Here is a 21,499-nt window from a genome sequence, read left to right as displayed (position 1 = left end):
TGGCTCTGCACACCTGGGCTCTGCACACCTGGTTATTGACACCTGGGCTCTGTGCACTTGGGCTCTGTGAACCTGGGTGCTGACACCTGGGCTCTGTGCACTTGGGCTCTGTGAACCTGGGTGCTGACACCTAGGCTCTGCACACCTGGGTACTGACACCTGGGCTCTGCACACCTGGGCTCCGAGCACCTGGGATCTGCGCACCTGGGCGCTGACACAAGGGCTCTGCATACCTGGGCTCTGCACACCTGGTTATTGACACCTGGGCTCTGCACACCTGGTTATTGACACCTGGGCGCTGCACACCTGGGCTCTGAGCACCTGGGTGCTGACACCTGGGCTCTGCACACCTAGGTGCTGACACCTGGGCTCTGCATACCTGGGCGCTGCACACCTGGGCTCTGTGCACTTGGGCTCTTTGCACCTGAGCACTAATACCTGGGCTCTGCACATGTGGGCACTGTGCACCTGGGCTCTGTGCACTTGGGTGCTGACACCTAGGCTCTGCACACCTGGGTATTGACACCTGGGCTCTGCACACCTGGGCTCCGAGCACCTGGGTTATGCACACTTAGGCGTTGACACCTGGGCTCTGCGCACCTGGGCTCTGCGCACCTGGGTGTTGACACAAAGGCTCTGCAAACTGCGGCTCTGCATACCTGGATGCTATGCACCAAGGCTCTGCACACTGGGGCTCTGCACACTTGGGCTCTATGCACCTGGACTCTGCACACTGGGGCTATTCACACTTGGATGCTGTACATCTGGGCTATGCACACTCAGACGCTGTGCACCGGGACTCTACACACTGGGGCTCTGCACACCTGGGCTCTATTCACTGAGGCTCTGCACACTGGGGCTATGCACACTGGGGTTATGCACACCTGGGCTCTGCACACCTGGTCTCTAGACACCTAGACTCTACACATCTGGGCTATGCACATTTGGATGTTGCACACCAGGACACTGCACCCTGGGGTTCTGCACACCTGGGCTCTGCACACCTGGGCTCTACATACCTGGACTCTGCACACCAGGGCTCTGCACACCTGGGTGCTACGCACCTGGGCTCTGCGCACCTGGGCTCTGTACACCTGGGCTTTGCACCCTGGGGCTCTGCACACTTGGGCTCTGCACACCTGGGCTCTGCACCCTGGGGCTCTGCACACCTGGGCTCTGCACACCTGGGCTCTGCACCCTGGGGCTCTGCACACCTGGGCTCTGCACCCTGGGGCTCTGCACACCTGGGGCTCTGCACACCTGGGCTCTGCACACCTGGGCTCTGCACCCTGGGGCTCTGCATACCTGGGGCTCTGCACACCTGGGCTCTACACACCTGGGGCTCTGCACCCTGGGGCTCTGCACACCTGGGGCTCTTCACCCTGGGGCTCTGCACACCTGGGGCTCTGCACACCTCGGCTCTGCACCCTGGGGCTCTGCACACCTGGGCTCTGCACACCTGAGGCTCTGCACACCTGGGCTCTGCACACTGAGGCTCTGCACACCTGGTCTCTGCAAACTAAGGCTATGCACACTGGGGTATGCACATGGGGCTCTGCACACTGAGGCTCTGCACACCTGGGCTCTACACACTGAGGCTCTGCACACCTGGGCTCTGCACACTGAGGCTCTGCACACCGGGGCTCTGCATACACAGGTGCTGCTAGTGGAGTGGCATCTCCCCATCTAAGTGCCAGGCACCACATTAGTGAACTAACAGAGCCACTCTGGGGTGGATGGTGCCCCCAATTTCAGAGGTGTTTTCTCAAAATGAAACTTAAGAGCATAGACTTATTTTAACTGATATAAGTCTTCACTTATTCTTCTGAATCTAGAGGACAGCTGCCCACCTCCCTGGACCTCCCACCCTGTCCTCTGCTCTGGTCTGGTCTCACACTTAGCATGAGCTGCCTCCCAAACTGCAGCACCCTCTGGCCTTATTCTGTCCTCTTCAGTGGCCCCTGTGGGCCTCAGGGGCGTCAGTAAGCACTGCTCTCTGTCACTCTGGTGCCTGGGTGTGAGCCCACCAAGGGTGCGCCACCAGGGAGCTGGGATTGGGTCCTGCTGCCAAGGGCTCCCTGGGCCGGGATGTGAGCGCTGTGTTCTCTTCTCTCGACCCTGGGAGGTGGCTGGAAGGGGTCACCATCCTGCCTTGATCCTCTGCAGTTAGCAGGAACCTAGAGGTGAGGACTTGACTGTTCAACACAGTGACCTGCAGCTGGACGTGCTGATGTACCTAAGACGGAGGCCACTGAGTCCCTTTTACTAAACAACGGTCTCCTTAAGGGCTTCGTTCGCTTCTACTGATGATCAGATTGAAATCAGGAAAGAGTGTAAAACGGGAAGCCAGCAAAACCCCTCCAGCCAGGCTGCCACCCACAGGACAGACCACCAGGAACTCGACTCCAGCCCCCACAGCTGAAGGGCTGCCCCGAAGCCAGGGCTGCCTCCCAAGGTCACGGGTCCTCGCCACTGCTGCAAGCCAAGCCAGTCTTGGTGGCCCCCTGTGGCACAACTGTCATATTCAGGCAATTTTAAATAGCCAACTCAGCGCAGCCTGGGCCTGATGTAGGACAAGACAATGGGCAGCCATTCTCCACATGGGCTTCTGCCACCTTCCTCACACTCTTTTTGCTCAAGAGGTAATGAATGGTCATCATGTGTGGTCACTGTCACAGTCACTGGCCACATGGACGGCACACCGTGTCTGCCGACTGCTTCCTGCACGCTGGGCACTGCTCTGGGTGCTGCAGTCCTGTGGCGCAGGGTCTAAGAGTTCTAAACAGCCCCCAGACCAGCTCCTCCCATGTCAGCGTCTAGTTCAACTTGCCAATGCACCCTGAGGGCTGGGGGTCGGGGGACTTCGGGCAGGTTTTTATCAGCACCCTGTGGGGCCCAGGGTGCTGTAGGTTACACAGAGCGAGCAGAAGGACTGGCTGCTGCTCACCAGGTCTGCTCAGCCCAATGCCAGTGGAAAGTCACTTTAAACAGGAAAGCCCCATGGGCTGGGCCAGGGTCCCCACTGCAGGCTTGACAGATGGGGATGGTCTGGGAGAGGAGGGGGCAGGCTTTCTAAGTGCGGAGCTGGGAACAAAGGCTCAGGAGGCACAGGGCACACGGGCATTTCAGGCTGGAAGGAGCCGGCTGGGACACAAAAGGTATTCAGTCCTTCCATTCTGCCACTGCTTGATGAAGCCAAAGGGCAGGCCGTGGGGGGTGCCGAGGCAGCTGCCTCTGTGTTTCAGGAACTGCACATCATTTTGGGGCCCAATTACCCTATCTAAGGCTGCCTGAGTGTCGATCTGACTGTGCAAGGCATGAGTGCACCCTGAGGGCTGGGGGTCTGGGGACTTCGGGCAGGTCCCTTTAATCCTGACTCAGGCAGCTGGCCCTGACCCTGGGGGGCACGGGGCTCTGAGCTCAGGGCCCACCAGTTTCTAAACATCTGTCCTGTGGCCCAGAGGGGCAGGCGCTTCTTCACCTCCAACTCCAGCCAGCGGCTGCATTTCCAGAGTGAAGGTCCGTGGGGGGGAACCCGGGAGGCAGGCCGGGCGGGGGGGCTTCCACACTCGGCAACACAACGCCAGGTCTGCCTGCTGTCTCACTGGCAGCCCACGAGCTGTGCAGACTCACAGAGCCTGAAAACACCCGTGTCCAACCAGGAGTGGCAAAGCCTGGGCAGCACGCTGCTCGCCATGACGACCCCCCGGGGCAGCACTCAAGTCAGCGAGGAGACGGACGCTTCGAAAGCAACCAATGTTTTTCTCACATGCCAAACGTGGGGCCGACTGACTCTCTGTATTTTTATTGCTGTTGAATCTGGTGGAGGAAAGAAAGCCATGGGGGTGGGTGCATAACCCTGAAGCCACACACCAGGTCCAACTTCCACCTTAGGCATTTTGTTTGAGAAGCAAGTCTGCATTTTATTTTCTCCCACTTAAAAACATCTTTTAAAAAATATTTTTTTTTTGTGTGTGTGTGTGTGTGGTGCTGGGGATCACCCAGAGCTTGTGCATGCTTGGCAAGGATTCTACCACAGAACTGCACCCCTAGTCCCCAAGCATCTTGATGTCTGGCTTACGTGTCTCAGAAGCCAACAAAGGGGTAATTTGGGGGTGCTCCTTTATGTAAATTTATTCTTCTGCTTCACTGTCTTTGCAAAAATGGGGGAAATGCTGTGATGCTGAATTACAGAACAGACCCACTTGCCTCCTGCAATCAGAGGACCCAAGCCTGGTTCTGCGCTGGTGTGATGACATCCTGGGTGCAACTTGCAAAGCTCCATCTGATTTGCTGCAAAGTGTCACAAAGTCGATCCAAGGTTAGGCCTGTTTCAAACCTGTATTCCTCAGTCAGTTTTCAAATACTTACCTTTATTTGCTCACATAACCCTAATGACCACATCAATTGTGCACACACACACACACTCATCAGACAGTTAATTTTGTTGGTTGTATTATTTTCTGCCTGTTATCCCTGCCATTCTAGTCAGAGCGCCTCTGCAGGAGCACCCGGCTGGTACTGAGGGGAGCACTGCCCGGTGCTGAGGGGAGCGCCTGCCGCCTCACACGCCTGGCTCCCACATCTTCCCAGAGCCCCAGGCTCGAGGGAGAGTCACACCAGGAACAACCACGCTTACAACAGTGAGCAGTGGAGCAAAGGGACCACCCCAGAGCTGCTGCAGGGAGCAAGGCAGGCCCTCAGACGCCGCTGGAACCGTGAGGCCCACAGATGGCCCCACCCAGCGCCCGGAAGGTCAAGGCCTGCTCTCGCTCCACCGCCTGCCGTAGCCCTGCCCAAACTTCCTTCTCTCCTCTTGAACAGAAGCCTCAGCCTCGGGAACACTTCTCCCCCCCCCTCCTCCCACTGTTCTGGACCTCACCTGCTCCAAGGCCCCTGCCTGGCCACCCTGGGTTCCCCAGGCATCACCGTGGTGCCACCTGGCCTCTGTCACACAAATATGGCTGGTCTTACGTAAGGCCAGGTTCAACAAGACCCCGTTTGTTAAATGTGTCCTTTCGTCATCACCCTAGGGACACGTACGAAGACCCAAATGGTGTGACTATGTACAACCAGAGACATGAAAAATCGTGCTCTATGTGTGCAATATGAGTGCAAATGCATTCTGCTGTCAAGTATAACAGATTAGAATAAAAAATAGGAATTTATAAAAAAGACAATGTAAACGAAGGGCAAAATGGTGATAGATTGGGAAAGAGAAAAAAAAAAGTAAAAATAAACATTGATTTAAAAAAAATAAAAGTGCTCCTTTGCTCCACTTCTGGGCTCTGCAGTCCTGAGGGCCCTAGGCGGTCTGGGATCCCTGAGACCTCCACCCGCAGGGGCAACCCACATGTGAGCAGGGTCCCGGGGCAGAAAACAGCCCTGTGCAGCTGCCCGCTGGGCTGGGAGGAGAGCAGCTCCCAGAGCTGAGGGCTGAGGGAAATGCTAACCCTAGGGCCTCCAGCCGGGGCAAGAGCAGGGCTGCCAGGCGCCTCCTGCCTGGGAGGAGCGTCGCCAAGGCACAGGGCCCTCCCCTGCTGGAGCTACTGCAGGGTCCTCCTCCTCTGGGCCTTTGTGAGCTTCTACGCAGACGCCTGGAAGTGCCTCCCCATTCCACTGTGCCTCGGCTCTCCGGGGCTGCCTTCCTCGTGGGTTTGCACCTACGGCCGGGGCTCCTCACCCTTCCACCTGCAGTGTCCCACCTCCTCTCCTGCCCACGCATGTCGGCGTCCAGAGCAGGGCCGGGCTGTTGCTGGACGGCTGCTGTGTCCCACAGCAGACCCCCGTAGCAGCACACCTTCTCCCACCCCTGGGCCAAGGAGAAGCTTGCTTCCCTACAGGGGGCCCGAGCTCCTTGGCCCAAGGAGCCGGCAGCTGCTCCAGACACCAGTGGGTTCCGGGCTGCAGCTGCCTGCACGAGGCTGTCACCTGGAGGAGATTCGGGCCCTTGGTGCTGCACCCCACACGGGAAGCTCTTCACCTGGGGGAGTTTGCTGGCCCTGGACAAAGGCACCCAAGGAGCCCCGGCCCGGCCAGGCTCCTGGCCCTGGGGAAGGCCCAACAGGGGCAGCTGCAGAGGGAACCCCAGAGCCAGAGCCATGCCTGGGTCCAGTGTGCTCCTGGGCCCTGTTCCCCTCAGGACCCTTCCCCACCCGCCCAGCATCTGTTTTTAAGCCCATTTAACCCACTTTTCCTCGTCCCTTTGCTCCCCCTCCCACCCTGCTGCACCCCAGGCAGCTTGCCCTCAGGACCCACACGCGTCAGGAATCTCTCGGCACTCTGGCCGTGGACCCTCACCTTGGCTTGCCCTTGGATGGGGCTGAGGTAGATCCTTCAGATAACAGGAGGGACTGTCTTCCAGGAGGCTATGTCACCTAGGACGCAAATCTGAGAGGGATTTTGCCCACAGCCAATTGCAGGACACTCACTCTCATGGGCCTTCTCTGACCACCACACAGAAAAATGCCTAGGGTTCTGCAAGAGTCTAGGGGTGAATCAGCCCAGTGGAGGGTCAGCTGGGGGTGGAGGGTCAGCTCAGGTGGAGGGTCAGCTCAGGTGGAGGGTCAGCTGGGGGTAGAGGGTCAGCCTGGGTGAAAGGTCAGACTGGGTGGAAGGTCATCCTGAGATGGGTCAGCTTAGGTGGAAAGTCAGCCTAGGTGGAAGATCAGCCTGGGTGGAAGATCAGCCTGGGTGGAGGGTCAGTCTGGGTGGAGGGTCAGTCTGGGTGGGGGGTCAGCCCAGGTGAGGGTCAGCCTGGTGGAAGGGCAGCCTGAGGTGGGTCAGCCTGGGGGCAGGTCTCCCCTGCTCTCCCAGGGTGCACTTCCTTTGCATCTCACTGTGGAGGCCTCTCTCCCTGCATCAGGGCCTGGGGAGAGGGAGCCCCACCTGCACAGAACAGGCAGGAACCAGCCCTGGAAGGGAGGCGGACAGGAGTCCGGCACTAGGTGTGCCAAGCCCGGCCCTCAATCTGCCACAGGAAAGACATTTACGAGGAGAAAAGCACAGCCACGGGAGGCAGACAGAGATGGTGGGTGGAGGTCCGCTGAGGTCCCCGCAGGCCACAGGAGAGGAGGCCCCAGGGAACACCGTAGACAGCACACATTTTCCACGTACCACACTGTCCTCAGCTCCATGGCCCAGTAGGGTCCTCCCCAGGAGGCCACTCATGGGCCCTGTACAACTGCAGGGGCCCTGGACTGCAGCTACGGTTCTCCTGTGGCTCTGCAGGGTGCCTACACCATGGCCACCTAGTACCTGGCCGATGCTCCTGCCCACGGCCTGCCTTTCACCCATGGATGCTCTGCTCACCTCTGCTCTGCCCTGCGGCCAGCATCCAGGAGCTGGGTCCCACAGTGGTCCCCCCACTGGAGACTCAGGCCACTCGCTATGCTTCTCCTAGCCATCTCCAACTTCCTCATCTCCAACAAACCATACAGAGAGGAGACGGGGGTCCCCAGGTCCCAGTCTCACGGGGCCTCACATCAAAGGCGGAGTCAGTGTGGAGCACTGTGCATGTCCCACCACCTGGAATACAGCTTGGACCTGCTCCTTGAGGCCACAGCTCTCTGCTCCCTTGGGAAGCAGGTGGCCGCCAGGAGAAACGTGGTGACCTCAGTGGGCTTGCAGTGGTTGAGGGTAGTGGGCCACTGAAGGGCAGAAACCCTAGAGGGCCTGCAGGGTGGCCTGCTGGGCAGCTGCTGTCCACTTGGCAAGAGGGCAGTGCACTCTGTCTTCCTGCAGTGTGGAGTACCACCCCATTGCCTTTCCCTGGGTGCCACCCACACTGCTGGGCTTGGTGCTGACCTCACACCTCTTCCTGTGAGCACCGAGGCCCTCCCACCCCTGGGCCACTGGCGAGCCAAGGGAGGTGGCTGGGGATGCGGCCTCCCAAGAAGGAGAGGCTCTTCCCTGAAGGAGCACCCCAGGAATCATGATCTAAGAAACACCCAGCTCTGCTAATCAACCACGAAAACACAGTCACCACAGTGAGCCTCACAGGGACAGAGCGCTATGTCCAGGCCTCGGGTTGGAGAGTGTTAGGGCTCCAGCCTCTCGTTTCCAAACCCCTCACCGAGTGGGCTGACCTCACTGTTCCTGTCTGGTCCCAGGAGGGGCCTGCTGCACTGGGCAGGCCACCTGCTTTCCTGCGTGCTTCAGTATTTCCTGAGCAGTCGCTCCAGACCTCAGTGATCTCAAGGATCCATTTCCACTCCCGGGAGCTTTCTGAAGAACGCAGGAGCCGTGCTGCATGAATAGCTGCAGAACACGACCACACACTCGAGTGTTTAGGGTCACAGGAGGAAGGTGCTACAGTGAACCCCTTCCAGGAACCCGCTCTGCTACAGTCAGAAGGCACTAGGAGATTCACCTGAGCTTACAGAAACCCTCTGATCCTTTGAAGCTGAACATGTAAGCAAACACAGACAGATTCTTTGGATGTTGGGGACAAAATTGCTTCTTTCCCCTCAGCAAGGCCAGAGCTGGCAACTGTTCCTTGCCCAGTCACATTACTGCCTCAAAAGGCATGGAATCTGCACCAACTGAACAATGATTTAGCATTTGCTGGATTTGCAGCGTGGCACAGGAACATTTCAGGGCAGCATGGGCCTGGGAAGAGCAGAAAGAGCTTCCCTCCAGGACCTGGGCACACCTGAGGAGACAAACTCACTCTTGCAAACCAGCAGTATTGGGAAAGAGGAGCAAACTCTGCCTGCAGACCATCTGCTAGCTTTGCAAAGGTGGAACTAGAAAAAATTCCCATTCTCAGGCCTGACTACGTTAAAATAAAAGGAAAGTCCTTTAATAAAGGACTAGGGCACCTTCCCCTTTCAAAGCAGGAGAGATTTTGCTTCTTGAATATTTGCCAAAAATAAATACCTATATTATTTCAACCTGAAAGTGTAAATGTAAAGACAGGACAACTGCTCGAAGACACAGGGCTGACTGAAACAGCAAAGGCTTCTGAGAAACAAGCTCATTGTTTCTCATCCTATGCTCTTGCCTTCTCTGTGACTAGTGATCTCACCAACTGGGGGAGATTGAGCTCACCTAGAAAAAGGAGGGTCTCTTAACCCACAAGGGCACGTGCTCCCTGTGACCTGTTCTTGCCTGAGAGAACTCCACTCCCCGCGGCAGAGGTGAGCAGTCAGGGTGCATCTGGACCTGGCCCATCAGCCCGGGCCCAAGAGCGTCCCAAGCAGCAGCCACCTTGCACACTGTCGTCACATTCACAATAACTTGCTAATGGGAGTGGCGGCAACCAAGACGCGCACTTAGTGCCTGTTTACAGGCGGTCCCTGCAGCCCAGCGCGGGCTCTCCTCTGGGTTTGGTTCCAAAGGCTTCCAAATACACAAGGAAACCTGCTGGGTATTGTGAAATGAACCATCAAAAGAGAACTTGCTGAAGATTCTGCAGGAGTCTCTGCCCTCGTGTCGGGGAGGGAGAGTGGGCAGGCAGAATACTAAACTTGCTGCTCAGAGATGATCAAAGCCTCAAAGAAATGGATGCAGCATTCAAAGAGACTCAGAGAGGAAAGGAGAGGATGTCTTCTAATCACCTAACAACTTATTTTTGGCACAGTTTTCACCCAATCACCTTCCATAGAAATAGGACACCGACATGCAGGAGGTGCATGAGTGCTAGCCCCACATGGCAGTCGCCGGTGCCCACAGCATACCCATGAGGCTGTGCATATGTGCATCCAGACGCAGGCATGGCACGCAACGTGAAAAAAATAGAAATAAATGAAATTTGCTTTTTAGATAATGAAGTATAAGTTTAATCCAAACACATCATATTCAACTCATTTAGAAGAAGAAAAAACAGCTACTAAAACATTGGGAGGAAGTTTGGTGGAAGAATCCCAATGAAAAATATCCTTTAAAATACATTCCAGTTATCCTGAAGTCAATGTGCCAATTTTTAAAAATATGAGCAAATTAAACTTTGCCAGAGTATCTGATGGGATTGGTAGTTTGGAAAAGCATCAAAAGTGAGAGTCTACCAAAGGGACGGAAAAAGATCTGGTTTCCAATAAGAACATCGCCCACCGAACACACGTAAGCCGAGAGCTCTGTCAGGCCTGACTCTGTGCAGGGTCCCCTCTGGTGCAGGAGGGGAAACGCACAGATGTTTGACTTAGAATCAAAGAGCTCAAGCCATGGATTGCTCTGGAACCGTGCTGAGGAGAGCCAGATGATGTCTCAGGGACCCTCACGCTCCACAGCCACCCAGAGCCCCCACCCCCATGCACACAGGGCAGACCACCCATGCTGTGGCACAGGGGCCTGGGGGACAGATGCTTTCCCAGGGTCACGGGGTCCCAGCTCCTGGTGTGAACTCTCAGTGACACTGGACTCTCCTACTGGCTCCAAGGGAGGAGCAGTGCCACCAGAATTCCCCAGTGCTGCCCAGAACACCACCCAGGCACCCCCAGAGCCTCTGCACCTTCCTGACCTCACTGTGGTCCTTTGCCCTGGCATCCTGCCTTGCCAGGTCGCAACCTCTGGCCTGACTCACAACACTCTGTTTTGGAAACTGTAGAAGAAGAGCATCCTGCCTCCTACCCCACTGTCCAACACCCCGGGGACCAGTCAGGGAGTCACCAGGTCTGTCTGAAGTCTCACGTTGATCCCAGAACCAGCCAACACAGACATTTGGTGACTCTAAAGTAATACCCCATGCAACAAGCTCCTTCCCTGAAGTTTACTGTTTCATGTTTGTAATATATTAAAAAAAGACTTTTCAGAATATTTTTAATGTTGAGGAGCATCTCAATGGCAGGTATGGTCATCCCAGAGAGATGTGTACCCATCAGTGAATCAACATCTGCTCCGCCTGCCCACGTGGCTACTCGACCTGTAACTATGTCCACCGAGGCCTCCCTAGCTCCTGACACAAAGCTGACCCGCAATCCCCATCCTCTAGGAGAACACAGCCCTGGTAGCCCAGCGCTAGGACCGCCTCCCACGACATGGCCCCTCCGTGGGAGCAGCCCGCTCGCTACAGGAGCTGACAGGCACTTGTTTTCAGAGCCAAGCCCAACAGAAAATCTTAACCATCATTTCATTTCCAAACTTTCCCAGATCATATTTTCAAAGGGAATGTTTTTTCCCTGTCTTTCCTCCTTTTTATTAATCTGGATTGAAGAAAAGCACACATTTAATTTATTGTCTGGATTACAGATTCTTATTAAACAAACCAGAGCTCATTATAAAATCAATATCAACTTAACCACCATGCCCCCAGGAGGGACACAAAAAGGTCACTCTAAGAAATTCAAACAATTTTCCTGCTGGAAGGGCATGATTTTAATTACAGATACTATTAATTAGAGCTGTCATTGGGAAGATTTTTTTTTTCTGTTAATTATCACACACTCATTCCTAAGTAGGCATTTCAACCTGCATTTTTGTAAAAATCAGTCATTTCTGCATGCAAGTCCAACCTTTCCATTCTATCAATATTTTATATTTGAATTTCAAAGTATATCAAAGGATGCCATGCTTTCTAGAAATCCACGCCTGTGTGATCTCCATCTCACACGTGGCGCAGGACTAGTGTGATGATTTATTTATGTCCTGACAGACGTGGCCTCAAGACCTAGCACCCATATTGATGGTCCTGCTCAAGAGAATTTCTGGGTAAATTCTTACTAGTTTATGTGACATTTTTTTCAGGCTGCTTCTTCAAAGGTGATTTTCCTTTGGCTTTGAAGCAGAGCTACACCCTGCCTGAAATACCATCCTCAACACTTTTGAAGTTGCCATTCCTTTATGAGAAAAAGATGGTTCTGACCAGACGTGTGACCCCTCCAGGAAACCAGGCGTTCTCCACTCAATGACAAGGCTGAGGGTTTTGAAATGGGAGGAAGAGTTATCTCCTGGTCTCTTTAAGCACAGAGGCTTTATAAATCCACTCCAGCTCCTTACATGGGGCAGAGACAGGGCAGTCCAGAGAGCAAGGACCAGCCAGCTCAGGCCAGCCTGTGGGCATACTCCTGGACACACAGGCACTTTCTGGGAAGAGCCCAAGAGTCCGCCTGGGCAACTCTGACCTGTAACATGGGCCTTACATCGCAAGAGCCACAAGTTGTTGACAAGACAGTGCATGTCATGGTCATGTGACTGCAGAGGACAAAAGGTCCAGTCCAATGGAGAGGGTCTTACAGAGAGTGCTCACTGAACTTTGAAAACAGAGTGCAACTGAATTATTTTATTTTCCCAAACATGAATATATACTTGGATTTAAATGATATTTTTATAGTAAAGAAATCAAATGCCTTGATTTGTATATATTCTGGGATTGATTACTATTAAAACTGAAGTCATATTTTCATTATAGAATGTCACTAAACATGAAATGTATGCCACATAACCCCCCAAATTCTTGGATTCTGTTCCTGCCCGCCCACTGCTGGCTCCAGGTGTGTCCACCCTAGCACAGAGCTGCCCCTGCCAAAGGGGGACAGAGGCTAAGCCCCATTTGTCAGCATTAGAGTTCACTTCATCTGAATAATAGCAAAGGGTGGCATCAGATCAGGTCAAAGGATCTTTCCACATAAGACCCAATGATTTAAGAGCCATCTTCAAACATCTACACAACCAATTCATCTTGCGAGTCTGGCATGTTTCATTAATAGTGGCCAAACTAAGAAAGATAACAGATAATACATAATTCATGGATTGTACTTTTCCACATTTCTAATTAGTAACCCACTTTCAGTGCCAACACGAGAGACCCAAGAACAGTGTAAGATTAATATAAAGCCATAAAATTGTGGTTGCAAGGTATTTACATGAATGCTAATGAGAAGCTTCAGACTGTCCTCATGAAAGAATCCAAACTCTGAACAAGTGAACAAGAGCTAGGAATCTGGAGGCACCAGAGACGAGCCAAAAGTCCGCCTGTTCAGTTGGTAAGTTCCACAGAGCATTTTAAAAGGAGTCTCTTTTTACCTGGTAGGCGGAGGTGGCATCTGCACCCGGGTCACCCCCCAGTCCTGACAGCTTCTCCTTCAGCTTGCCGCGGGAGCTGTGGCGGAGGCAGTAGATGAGGCTGGAAGCCAGGAGCACCCCCATGATGCAGGCGACAGAGAGGAAGGTCAGCAGGATGAACTTGGTCGAGTCTTCCTGCTGTCCCTGATGAGGCAGAAGCGTGAGTCTGCTTTTCTGTGTGACAAGGAGAGAGGGACCTGTCAGTACTGTGCATGACCTGCTAGCAGACCAGCCTCTGCCTGCAATTGCGATGGGCCAAGCCCCACTTGAGACACAGCACTGGTACAGCAAGAGGGCTGTGCAGGGGCACCTGGGGCCAGCGACACCCGCACCCACCCTGCAGTGCGCTCCAGGACAAGAGAGCACACCCTCTCCTCCCTCGAACTTCACCATGTGAGGTGTCTGGCAGCTATTTTGCTTCCTAAGTACATGAAGTGTGCATCGCTCCTGTACCAGGGGCAGCCGTTCTCCCAGGCAGGTACAGCAAGTGCTGGAGAACCCAGCGCCTGCCTGGGCTTCCTCCTCCTCTCCTCCCTCCTTAACTCAAGGAGGCCCTGCCATCGGGATGTGGCCCCATTAGCCTCCGATGGCAGTCACTAGTCCCCTCCACCCACCGGGTCACTATCACTGGCATCTGCTGGCCCCGGCTGAGGCCCTAAGAGTGGACGGGAATGGGTGGTCTGCTCCAGCCGTGAGAAAGTTAAGGCCTCTGGACCCCTCCAGAGTCTCCTCGTCTCACGGAGGGGTGCAAAACATAAGAAAATTCTTTTGTTGCATGTCACTGGTTTCCATGGGCAGAGAGCCGCAGGGTGCCCCTCATTAGCTTCATTAGAAGGTGTATTAGCGACAATTAAAAACACCGCAGGAAAATGGAAGGGCCGCGGGCAAATCGCCCACGACTCCCGGCCAACAACCCCCCACAATTACTGGGAAATGAATGGAAAAGCACGCCCCTGCCTCAGTCCTGGTTGCTACAAGATGAGAACAATTAGCGAACTCCTTTCCACCACCTAATTTCGCGTGGTAACAAAATGGATTTTTCCCCATGAATGCCTGGCCGGCCTATTCATTATCTCTCTTCTATTAGTAATTTTCTGCTCCGCATTCAGCCTCCCAACTCTCCATTTCCTCCTGTCTCCGAGTGTACACAGTGCCTCTTATGTCAGGCCGGGCCCATTTTTATCTTGTAATCATAAAGGCCACCAAAGCAATTATCGCCGGTCTTGACGGGAAAAGCTGGTCATTAATTAGCCTCCTTTTGCCTTCGGTGCGCGGATTAGTGGGCGCCGGGACTGAGTTAATGGAAACGCGGGTTAAATGAGAAAAGACGCCCGGATTTTCCTGCCTGGATGCGCGGCCCGGGAGGACGGCGAGGTCCGTGGCGGCGGGAGTGGACTGCGGGAGGGGCCCGAGGGCGCGGGGACCCTGCGGGAACGAGGCGCGCCGCGCACTGTGGCCGCGCGGAGGGCGCCGAGCCCCCTCCCCTCCCCTCCCGCCCGCGCCCGGGCTCACTGCCCCGGCGGGAAGGAGCCCCCAGAGCCCCCGCCCCGCCCCAGGCAGCGCAGCCCCCGCCCCGCCGCGCGCCAGCCACCCAACCAGCCCGAGGGGCCCGGCGCGCGCGCACGGGGGAGCGGGGAGCGGGGCGCGCGCTCTCCCGCGGGCCGGGGTCTCCGCGGCCCCGCGCGCCCTCCCTTCGCGCGGTTCGATGACGGTCGTCGCGAGGGGCTCCCGCCACCATCCGAGTCCTCCCTGGCCAGCCAACTGGGGTCCCGCGGGACGGGGGGCGCGCCTCGACCCCGGCCAGGCCCGCTCTGTCCCTGGCAGCCCACCTCGAGCCGGGACGGCGGCCTCCTAGGCTGGGAAGGCCCGCGGGTGAGTGTGCTACCCAGAGCCCGCTCCGGGGCCGGGTGGCGCCTCGCCCAGCAGACTCCGTTCGGACAACAAAGCAGCCGTACCGCGGGCGGAGGCGGTCCCCGCGCCCGGCCCGCCCGACGGCCACCCAAAGTACCTCTCCCCGCCTGGACGCAAGTGACGGGCAGTCCCCGCGCCCAGCGAGGCGCAGCGTCCGGGTCGGACTCCCGCCCAGACGTCGGAAAACCCGCCCGTCCACGTGGCCCGCCGCGCCCGGGAACTGGGACTTCTCGAATCTTCCAGCGGGCGACGAGAAGTACACACGCTCAGTGACCGGCCAGACTCCAAGTGGACCGGCAGTGCCATGGCATGTGGCGGACGCGTTAGTACCCTAGCGACCCGAGGCCCCACTAGCGCCTCGCGGAGCCGGGAACCCGCCTGGGCGGCGGGCACCCGGACACCGCCAGCAGCGAGTCAGGGCACACACGCTGCCGGGTTGTCCTCGTGCCAGTGAGAGGCAGCGAACGCGCAGGAGCTTCCAGGGGAGACAGGTGGCGATGCCCAGGCCAACCGCTCGGGCCAGGAGGCCCCGCAGGAGGGGAAATCACCGGGGACCTCCCCAGGCTCTTCCCAGGGAGCCCGCGCCCTGGCTCACTCCTCTCCTGAAACGACCGCTCAGCCCACACAGGAAGAAGAATGGGGGGCCTGCCCCACTGCCCCTCACTCAGCTCACCGGGATTTACTCAAAGGTCAAGGAAAAATGTCAAGGAGAGAGGCTGCCCAGAGTTTGCGTCCTTCCTCCCTGGGCCCCAGCTGGGTCCCGGGTGCCCTCAGAGAAGGGAAGGGGGGACCCCCATACCCTTGAGTCCGGTCACTCCAGCTCCCTTCTGCTCGGGCCTGAGCTACCCCTAAGAAGAGGCGACTGTGGTCCCCAGGCTGGACGCAGGCCGCCCGTCTCCTCCCCAGTCCATCTGTGAAGCCCTTTCTGCAGGTGAGGTGGGCGCCTGGGATGAGGTGAGGACGGTTTGAATCAGACGCGCTCTGGGCAGGGCAGACTCTGACTTTGAGGTCTCAGGCCCTTGGGGTCGTTAATTTTCTGAAAACCTTTGCTTCCCAATGGCCCGTGGGCTCCTCTGGGGGAACCCAAAAGGCACTCCTGGGGCTCCTCACCCCTGTAAGTTCCATCTGCCCTACTTAGTGTTGGCAGGAGGCGATGCAGGAGAACACTGGCTGCCAGTCAGGCCCTGAGAATCCCGGAAAGAACGAACATATACTGAAGCCCTTCTGGGCAAAGTGATTGCATTTAAATAACTTTACAATTACTTCACTTGCTTTCTTTTTTGTAGAGTTAAAAGTCAAAAGGCCTGTTAACTAGGTGACTTGTGAGGAAAGTGAATAGGCTGGTAGCTGTATGAGAAGCTTGTGCTCAAGCTGACCCAGGCCGGGCTCCTTGTACCTCAGTGCCCCCCTCCTGTTGGCAATTTTGTGTGGATGGCAGGTGCTTTCCTAGGTCTGGGTCCGGAAGAGAGCCCAGACTAATTAGAAGCATCTTATCAGTCTTGAGTTGAAACTGAAAGAAACTCATGTTTAAATATTTATGACTTTGACATTTACAGTCAGACATCTTTTAAAAGCAGAACACCTCCTTCTGTACCCCGCTGGCTTTACTGAAAGTTTGGAGCAGTGAGGAGGAGGAGGATGGAGAAAGGAGCAGGCTTCAGAAGCAGGTCGCACAAGGGGCACTGCCATCTCTGCCTCCAGGAGGTGGGAGGCCACTTATCAGTGCTTGGGCACTGAGTTCTCTGATACAGGACTTTTACATTTTTAAATAGTCAGGAACAATCAGGTCAACTTTGCATCAGTTTACATGCTTCTTCACAGCAGAGTCAAGAACAACACTGCATTATTTCTTTTTCCCAATCATCTCCACCTGCAACTCTAAAATTCAGAATGTACGGTATTACAAAAGTTGTGATTGAAAGTAAGTGGAATCACAGCTGAGTTGTTGGAACTGCTCTTAGAAATGAGAATCTGCAGACATTGTCCTCACTTGATCTAAAAGGTGCTCATAAGACCCGGTGCCGGGACTTCCCTCACACACTTTTCTGAGGAACTTATGGCAAAATGTCTTCAGAACTTTTTCTTAAAGTTGTCCATGTGGTAAGCTTAAAAGGAAAAAAGAAAGGAAGAGTCTATATCCATTATACCCAGACTCGATTGTGAAAGCCAACACTATGACAAAAATAGAGGATTTTATGGTAAATATTTGTTGACAGGTCACAAAATGTATTTTTCTAAGTCTGTGTAATGTAACCAGTTCATAAGAGCAGCCCAGAATCAGTTACTAAGTTACAATTTTAAAAATGTTTGTACAAAAAACAAGCTATAGACACAAGCAGTCACTTCCATCAATAAACTTCTAATGTTGTTGATGCATTTATTTGTATCATTTCCAAGGAATTTGATTCCACCCCCAGCCTGTGTTTGCACTTTTTTTTTTTTTTAAAGAGCAGCAAAATCCTTTATTAGAAATGATATGAAAAGAGGGAAATGCCCCCTCCCTTTCCTCTGGGCATTCAGAGGTGAGGATGGGTGTTTCTTTAATCACAAAGGACTTTCCCCCTACAAAATCCAGAAATTAGTTTTAGAGACTATTAATGATTCACTCTAACAAGTTTGCCTACAGTTATCTAGATGTTCATTATTTGGAATTTTCATTCTAAATTCACAATCGTATTTACTAAAATTAGTAGCTATTGCTTGAGAGCTGGTCCTAATTTTTAGCTATTTTCAGGCCAGGACAAGTGAGCAAACTTAAAGATCTGGGGGACAGGTGTCTTAAAATATTTTAAAAGTATTTTTTAAAGCTGTTAACTGAACTATTTTTAATTTGGAATTTGCCACAGAATTCTAATAAATGAGAGAAGCCAGGCGGAAATAATCATGTATTAATTCTCTGCATTACAAAATCTTTTCAGAAGCTATTATCAGAGCAAGAGGCATTGCGTCTGAATCCGGGGTGGTGAAGTCCTTTGTGCTACTGAAAGCTATTGTTCGTCTGTGCAGATGAAATTGTACTTGCAAATCTGCCATTCAAGTAGCCAGGGGAGGGGGCATATGGGCGAAAGAAAAGAATCTCCAAGAAATAATTATTCTTAACTTTAGTGAAAATAAGTTGGGATATGCTGTTTTAAAATAGGCTTTTGTTGAGGTTTTCCAGGCATACGCATGAAAGTGAGTGTTCAAAAGGTAAATTGCTTATTTTCCATCTTTAAGCAGTCCTAAAATATGTTTTTAGAAAAACAACTTTTAAGATATCAGCGAAGATTTACGATTCTGATGTTTACAGAGAGGAAAAACACCCATTGTGAGTTTTTAGCAGGGTTTGATAACCACAGATTGTCTTGGGTGGAGTAGAGCACGACCAACCAGCTGAGAACCGGCCGAAATGGATGGGCCCCCAAAAGAAAGCCTCCCCCCCCCCCCCCATCTTTCAGATTCACGGGCGGCATTTTTATCACTTGAGAGCTCGGACTCGCGGGCGCGGCCATCTCGCTCGCGCACCAGGCCCTGTTTTTGGCGTGCCTGTTTGGTGGCCTTGGCCTGGTGTGGTCCGCGCGTCCTTCACGTGCAGGTGTCTGCTAGGATCACGCCTAGGTCTGGGGAAAGGAGGACCTCACCCGCGCGGTCCCCAGCAAGAACTAAACCCGCTTCGGGATTGGGATTTCTTGCTGCACCTCCTTTACACAGGCCGGGAAACCCTCATCTGAAGACTGGCCTAGAGTCGCAGCTCAGGACCCCGCTGTGGCCCGAGCCCAGAGCGGGTCTGGAGAAGCGCGCTGCCGGTTTCCAGTCCCCTCCCCCACGGCGAGAGGCGGACTTCGACCGGCCTCCGGCTTTCTTACCCCGGCTTCCCCGGCCCTTCCCCCTCACTAATTCACAAGATCCCCATAGAGGTCGGAAAGATCAGACCACAGCGCCGGACACAAAGGGTCGAGGGTTCCTGGGAGCCGTGGGTATTCACAGCCGTGAGAGGGGTCCCGGCGCTGCCCGAGGTCCCCTTCCCTGCGGGGACAATGCCGCGGCCCAGCCTCCCTGGGCACAAAGCGCGCCGGCCGCGAGAGAGGGATTAATGTCCCCAACAACGCCCGCGTCCATCCAAGAATCTCTGGAGTTCCACAGCTCACACTTCGGCCTGCGCTACCGCACCACCGCCGCGGCCCTCTCGGGAGCCGGGAAGGGTGTGCTTGGCTGGGGGCGGGTGGGCACTTCATCCTACGTAGGTGGAAAGAGTTCCCATCTCCCTCCTCCGCACAACCTTCCCTTCCTCGCACGTTCGGTGGCGCCCTAAGATCTGGGGACTCGGGACGCTGGGAAGGGCTAGTCTGAGAGCACTTGACACGCCGCGAGGTTCACTCCAGCGGTGAGGCTCCCGGTACCCGGGGGAACCCGAGGCGGCCCACGGTCTGCGGAATTCCGGTCGGTAATTAACCCAGGGCAGAGGTGTGCGCAGGGTTGGGGACTAGGGGCAAGACCAGGGACAGCAGAGTTACGGTGCAACCCTGGGCTCCTGGGGACCCTCCCCGCCGAGTTGGCCGCCCTGGCCTCAGGGCTGCCAGGAGCGCACAGCGGGGTCTACCGGTACAGGGCACTGGCGACGGTGACAGCGACTCCTCCGCCCCCAGCCGTCCAGCCTGAAGCGCTGAGGACTCAGCATAACGGGGACGCAAAAGTGTGGGAGACCCTCGCTCTAAAAGTGCGACCGAGATTTTAACCCCTAGATCTGTGTCTGCTCGGCTGCCAGGGGCTGGGCTTCTCTAACCACGAAGCCGCCGGCGTTCTGAACCACTCTGGCGTGAGGGAGCAGGAAAACGAGTCCCCGGTTTAAACAGCTCCGAGCCAGAAGTTTCTCTCCCTGGCGGGCGCGCGGCCGCCTCTCCTGGGGGAGGAGGAGAAGCGCAGGTTCCCCTGGGGGAGGAGAGGTGGTTCCTCCGCGGTGATTCTCCGCCGGGCTGGCGGCCAGAGGACCCTCCACTCTCACCGACCGCCCAACCCGCCTCTTGAACGCCCCTCGGCGGAGGCCCGCTCGGCCCCCTCACTCGTCGCCCGCTGGGAAGCATGCTCCTGAACTTGGGTGAGGGAGGCCAAGAATGAGCCGGGAGGGAAGTGCCCCAGGAAGCCTCCTCTCTAAACTGGCTGCTCGTTCTGTCCTCCGTCCATCCTCCTTTCCCACACCCCTCCCCACCTCCACACCCGCACCACCCCTTATTCCCGTCGCCTTTTCCTGGAGGATCTGAACTGCCGGGAGTGGCCAGATAAGCGAAAGACCGAGGAGAGCTCTCAGAGAGAAGTCTGGCAGGCCATGGTCCCCGCCTCCAGGGCAGTCTCCGCGAGGCGCAGGCCTGGGACAGCTGCCACCCGCTCCCGATCTGTGCGCTCAGGGAGACCTGCTTCCGCGTGCTCCCCCTCAGATAGACACTCTAGACTCAATTGGGGATGACCCCGGACTTGGATCTATCCCGCCGACCCAGCCTCTGGCAGATGTCCTGCGGCAAGTCAGTTACCCCTGGACTGGGCAGGGCGCCCTGTACCCATCCAAGTCCCTCAAGAGCACCCGCCACCCTTTCAGGGCTCAGTTTCGGTGCTCTACCATCTTCACGCCTGAGGATGCCCTGGGGTATGTGTGGGGTGTCCCTCCTCTATCCCTCCTCCACTGCAGCTCCTCTCCCAGCCCCCCAGGGTCCACCCGACCGCCCCACCCATTGGCCAAGCTGGATCCGGGTGTCCCAGGTTACCTGCAGCTGGGCGGGCTCCAGGAGCGGGAGCCAGAGGAGGTGGGGATGTGCGCCTGGCCGAGCGGCCTCGGAGCGCAGCGGCCGCTGGCGACCGCGGCGCCATCATCACTGTCAGCTGCTTCCCTGCGCTGGAGCCACAAATAAGAGGGGCCATTCTGCTTCTGTCCACAAACTTCTCGGGCGGCCGGTGGAGACAAAGGTGCCGCGAGTCGCGGCTCCAGAGGCGGCAGCGGCGCAGCGGCAACCGCTTGGAGCCCGCGGGCGCACGCATTTCTGCGCTGCTTCTCCGCCAGGCTCGGCGTGCTCCGCCCCGGCCCGGCCCCCGGGCTAGGCGCGCGGGACCTGGACGTCGCGCCAGTGGGCGCAGGGCCGGGCTCAGGACGGTCCCCGCAGGGCGGCCGGCCGCGCGCGCAGCTCAAACCAGCGCGTCCGCCGCGCCCCGCCTTATATCCGGCCCGGCGCGCACCCGGCCAGCGGCGGCGCGGCTCGCGGCCCAGCCACCGGTTGCTATAGCGATGCCCCCCCCCACGTGTTGCTGACAGCAATTGGCTAAGGGGCCGCGGCTCTCCATACACCCTCTCCCGCCCGAGACTATGAATGGACATTAGCTTTGTCAGTCATTGGTACAGCGCCGCAGTCGGGCCTTCGATTGTTCTTTCTTTGGGTCTTTCTTTCATCGTTGAGTCGCACTTCAACCTGAGCAAGTTCAGGGTAGCATTGGGGGTGGGGCTGAGGCGGGGGAGAGGGGCCTCCACAAGAAAAGTCAACTCGCATGGCCCTACTGTGACCTTTGCCTATGGAAGGAAAGGGGAGGTCTAAACTCTTTGCAAGAGAAAAAATCATGGCAAATCATT

At 55.8% G+C, this 21,499-nt stretch overlaps 1 protein-coding gene across 1 annotated transcript in view; it reads right to left on the bottom strand.

The window, feature by feature from the left end:
• Positions 1-21,499, bottom strand: part of Ptprn2 (protein tyrosine phosphatase receptor type N2) — a 565,071-nt gene that overhangs the window by 72,141 nt on the left and 471,431 nt on the right. Inside the window, exon 13 of the mRNA XM_071605349.1 lies at positions 12,961-13,173. Coding sequence (XP_071461450.1) covers positions 12,961-13,173 — 213 coding nt within the window. The remainder of the gene's footprint in view (positions 1-12,960; positions 13,174-21,499) is intronic.

This window comes from Marmota flaviventris, chromosome 1 (assembly GCF_047511675.1).
Source record: "Marmota flaviventris isolate mMarFla1 chromosome 1, mMarFla1.hap1, whole genome shotgun sequence".
In the NCBI taxonomy this organism is placed as follows: domain Eukaryota; kingdom Metazoa; phylum Chordata; class Mammalia; order Rodentia; family Sciuridae; genus Marmota; species Marmota flaviventris.
Note: the sequence above shows the minus strand (reverse complement) of the source record. Positions and strands in the feature narration are given on the sequence as shown.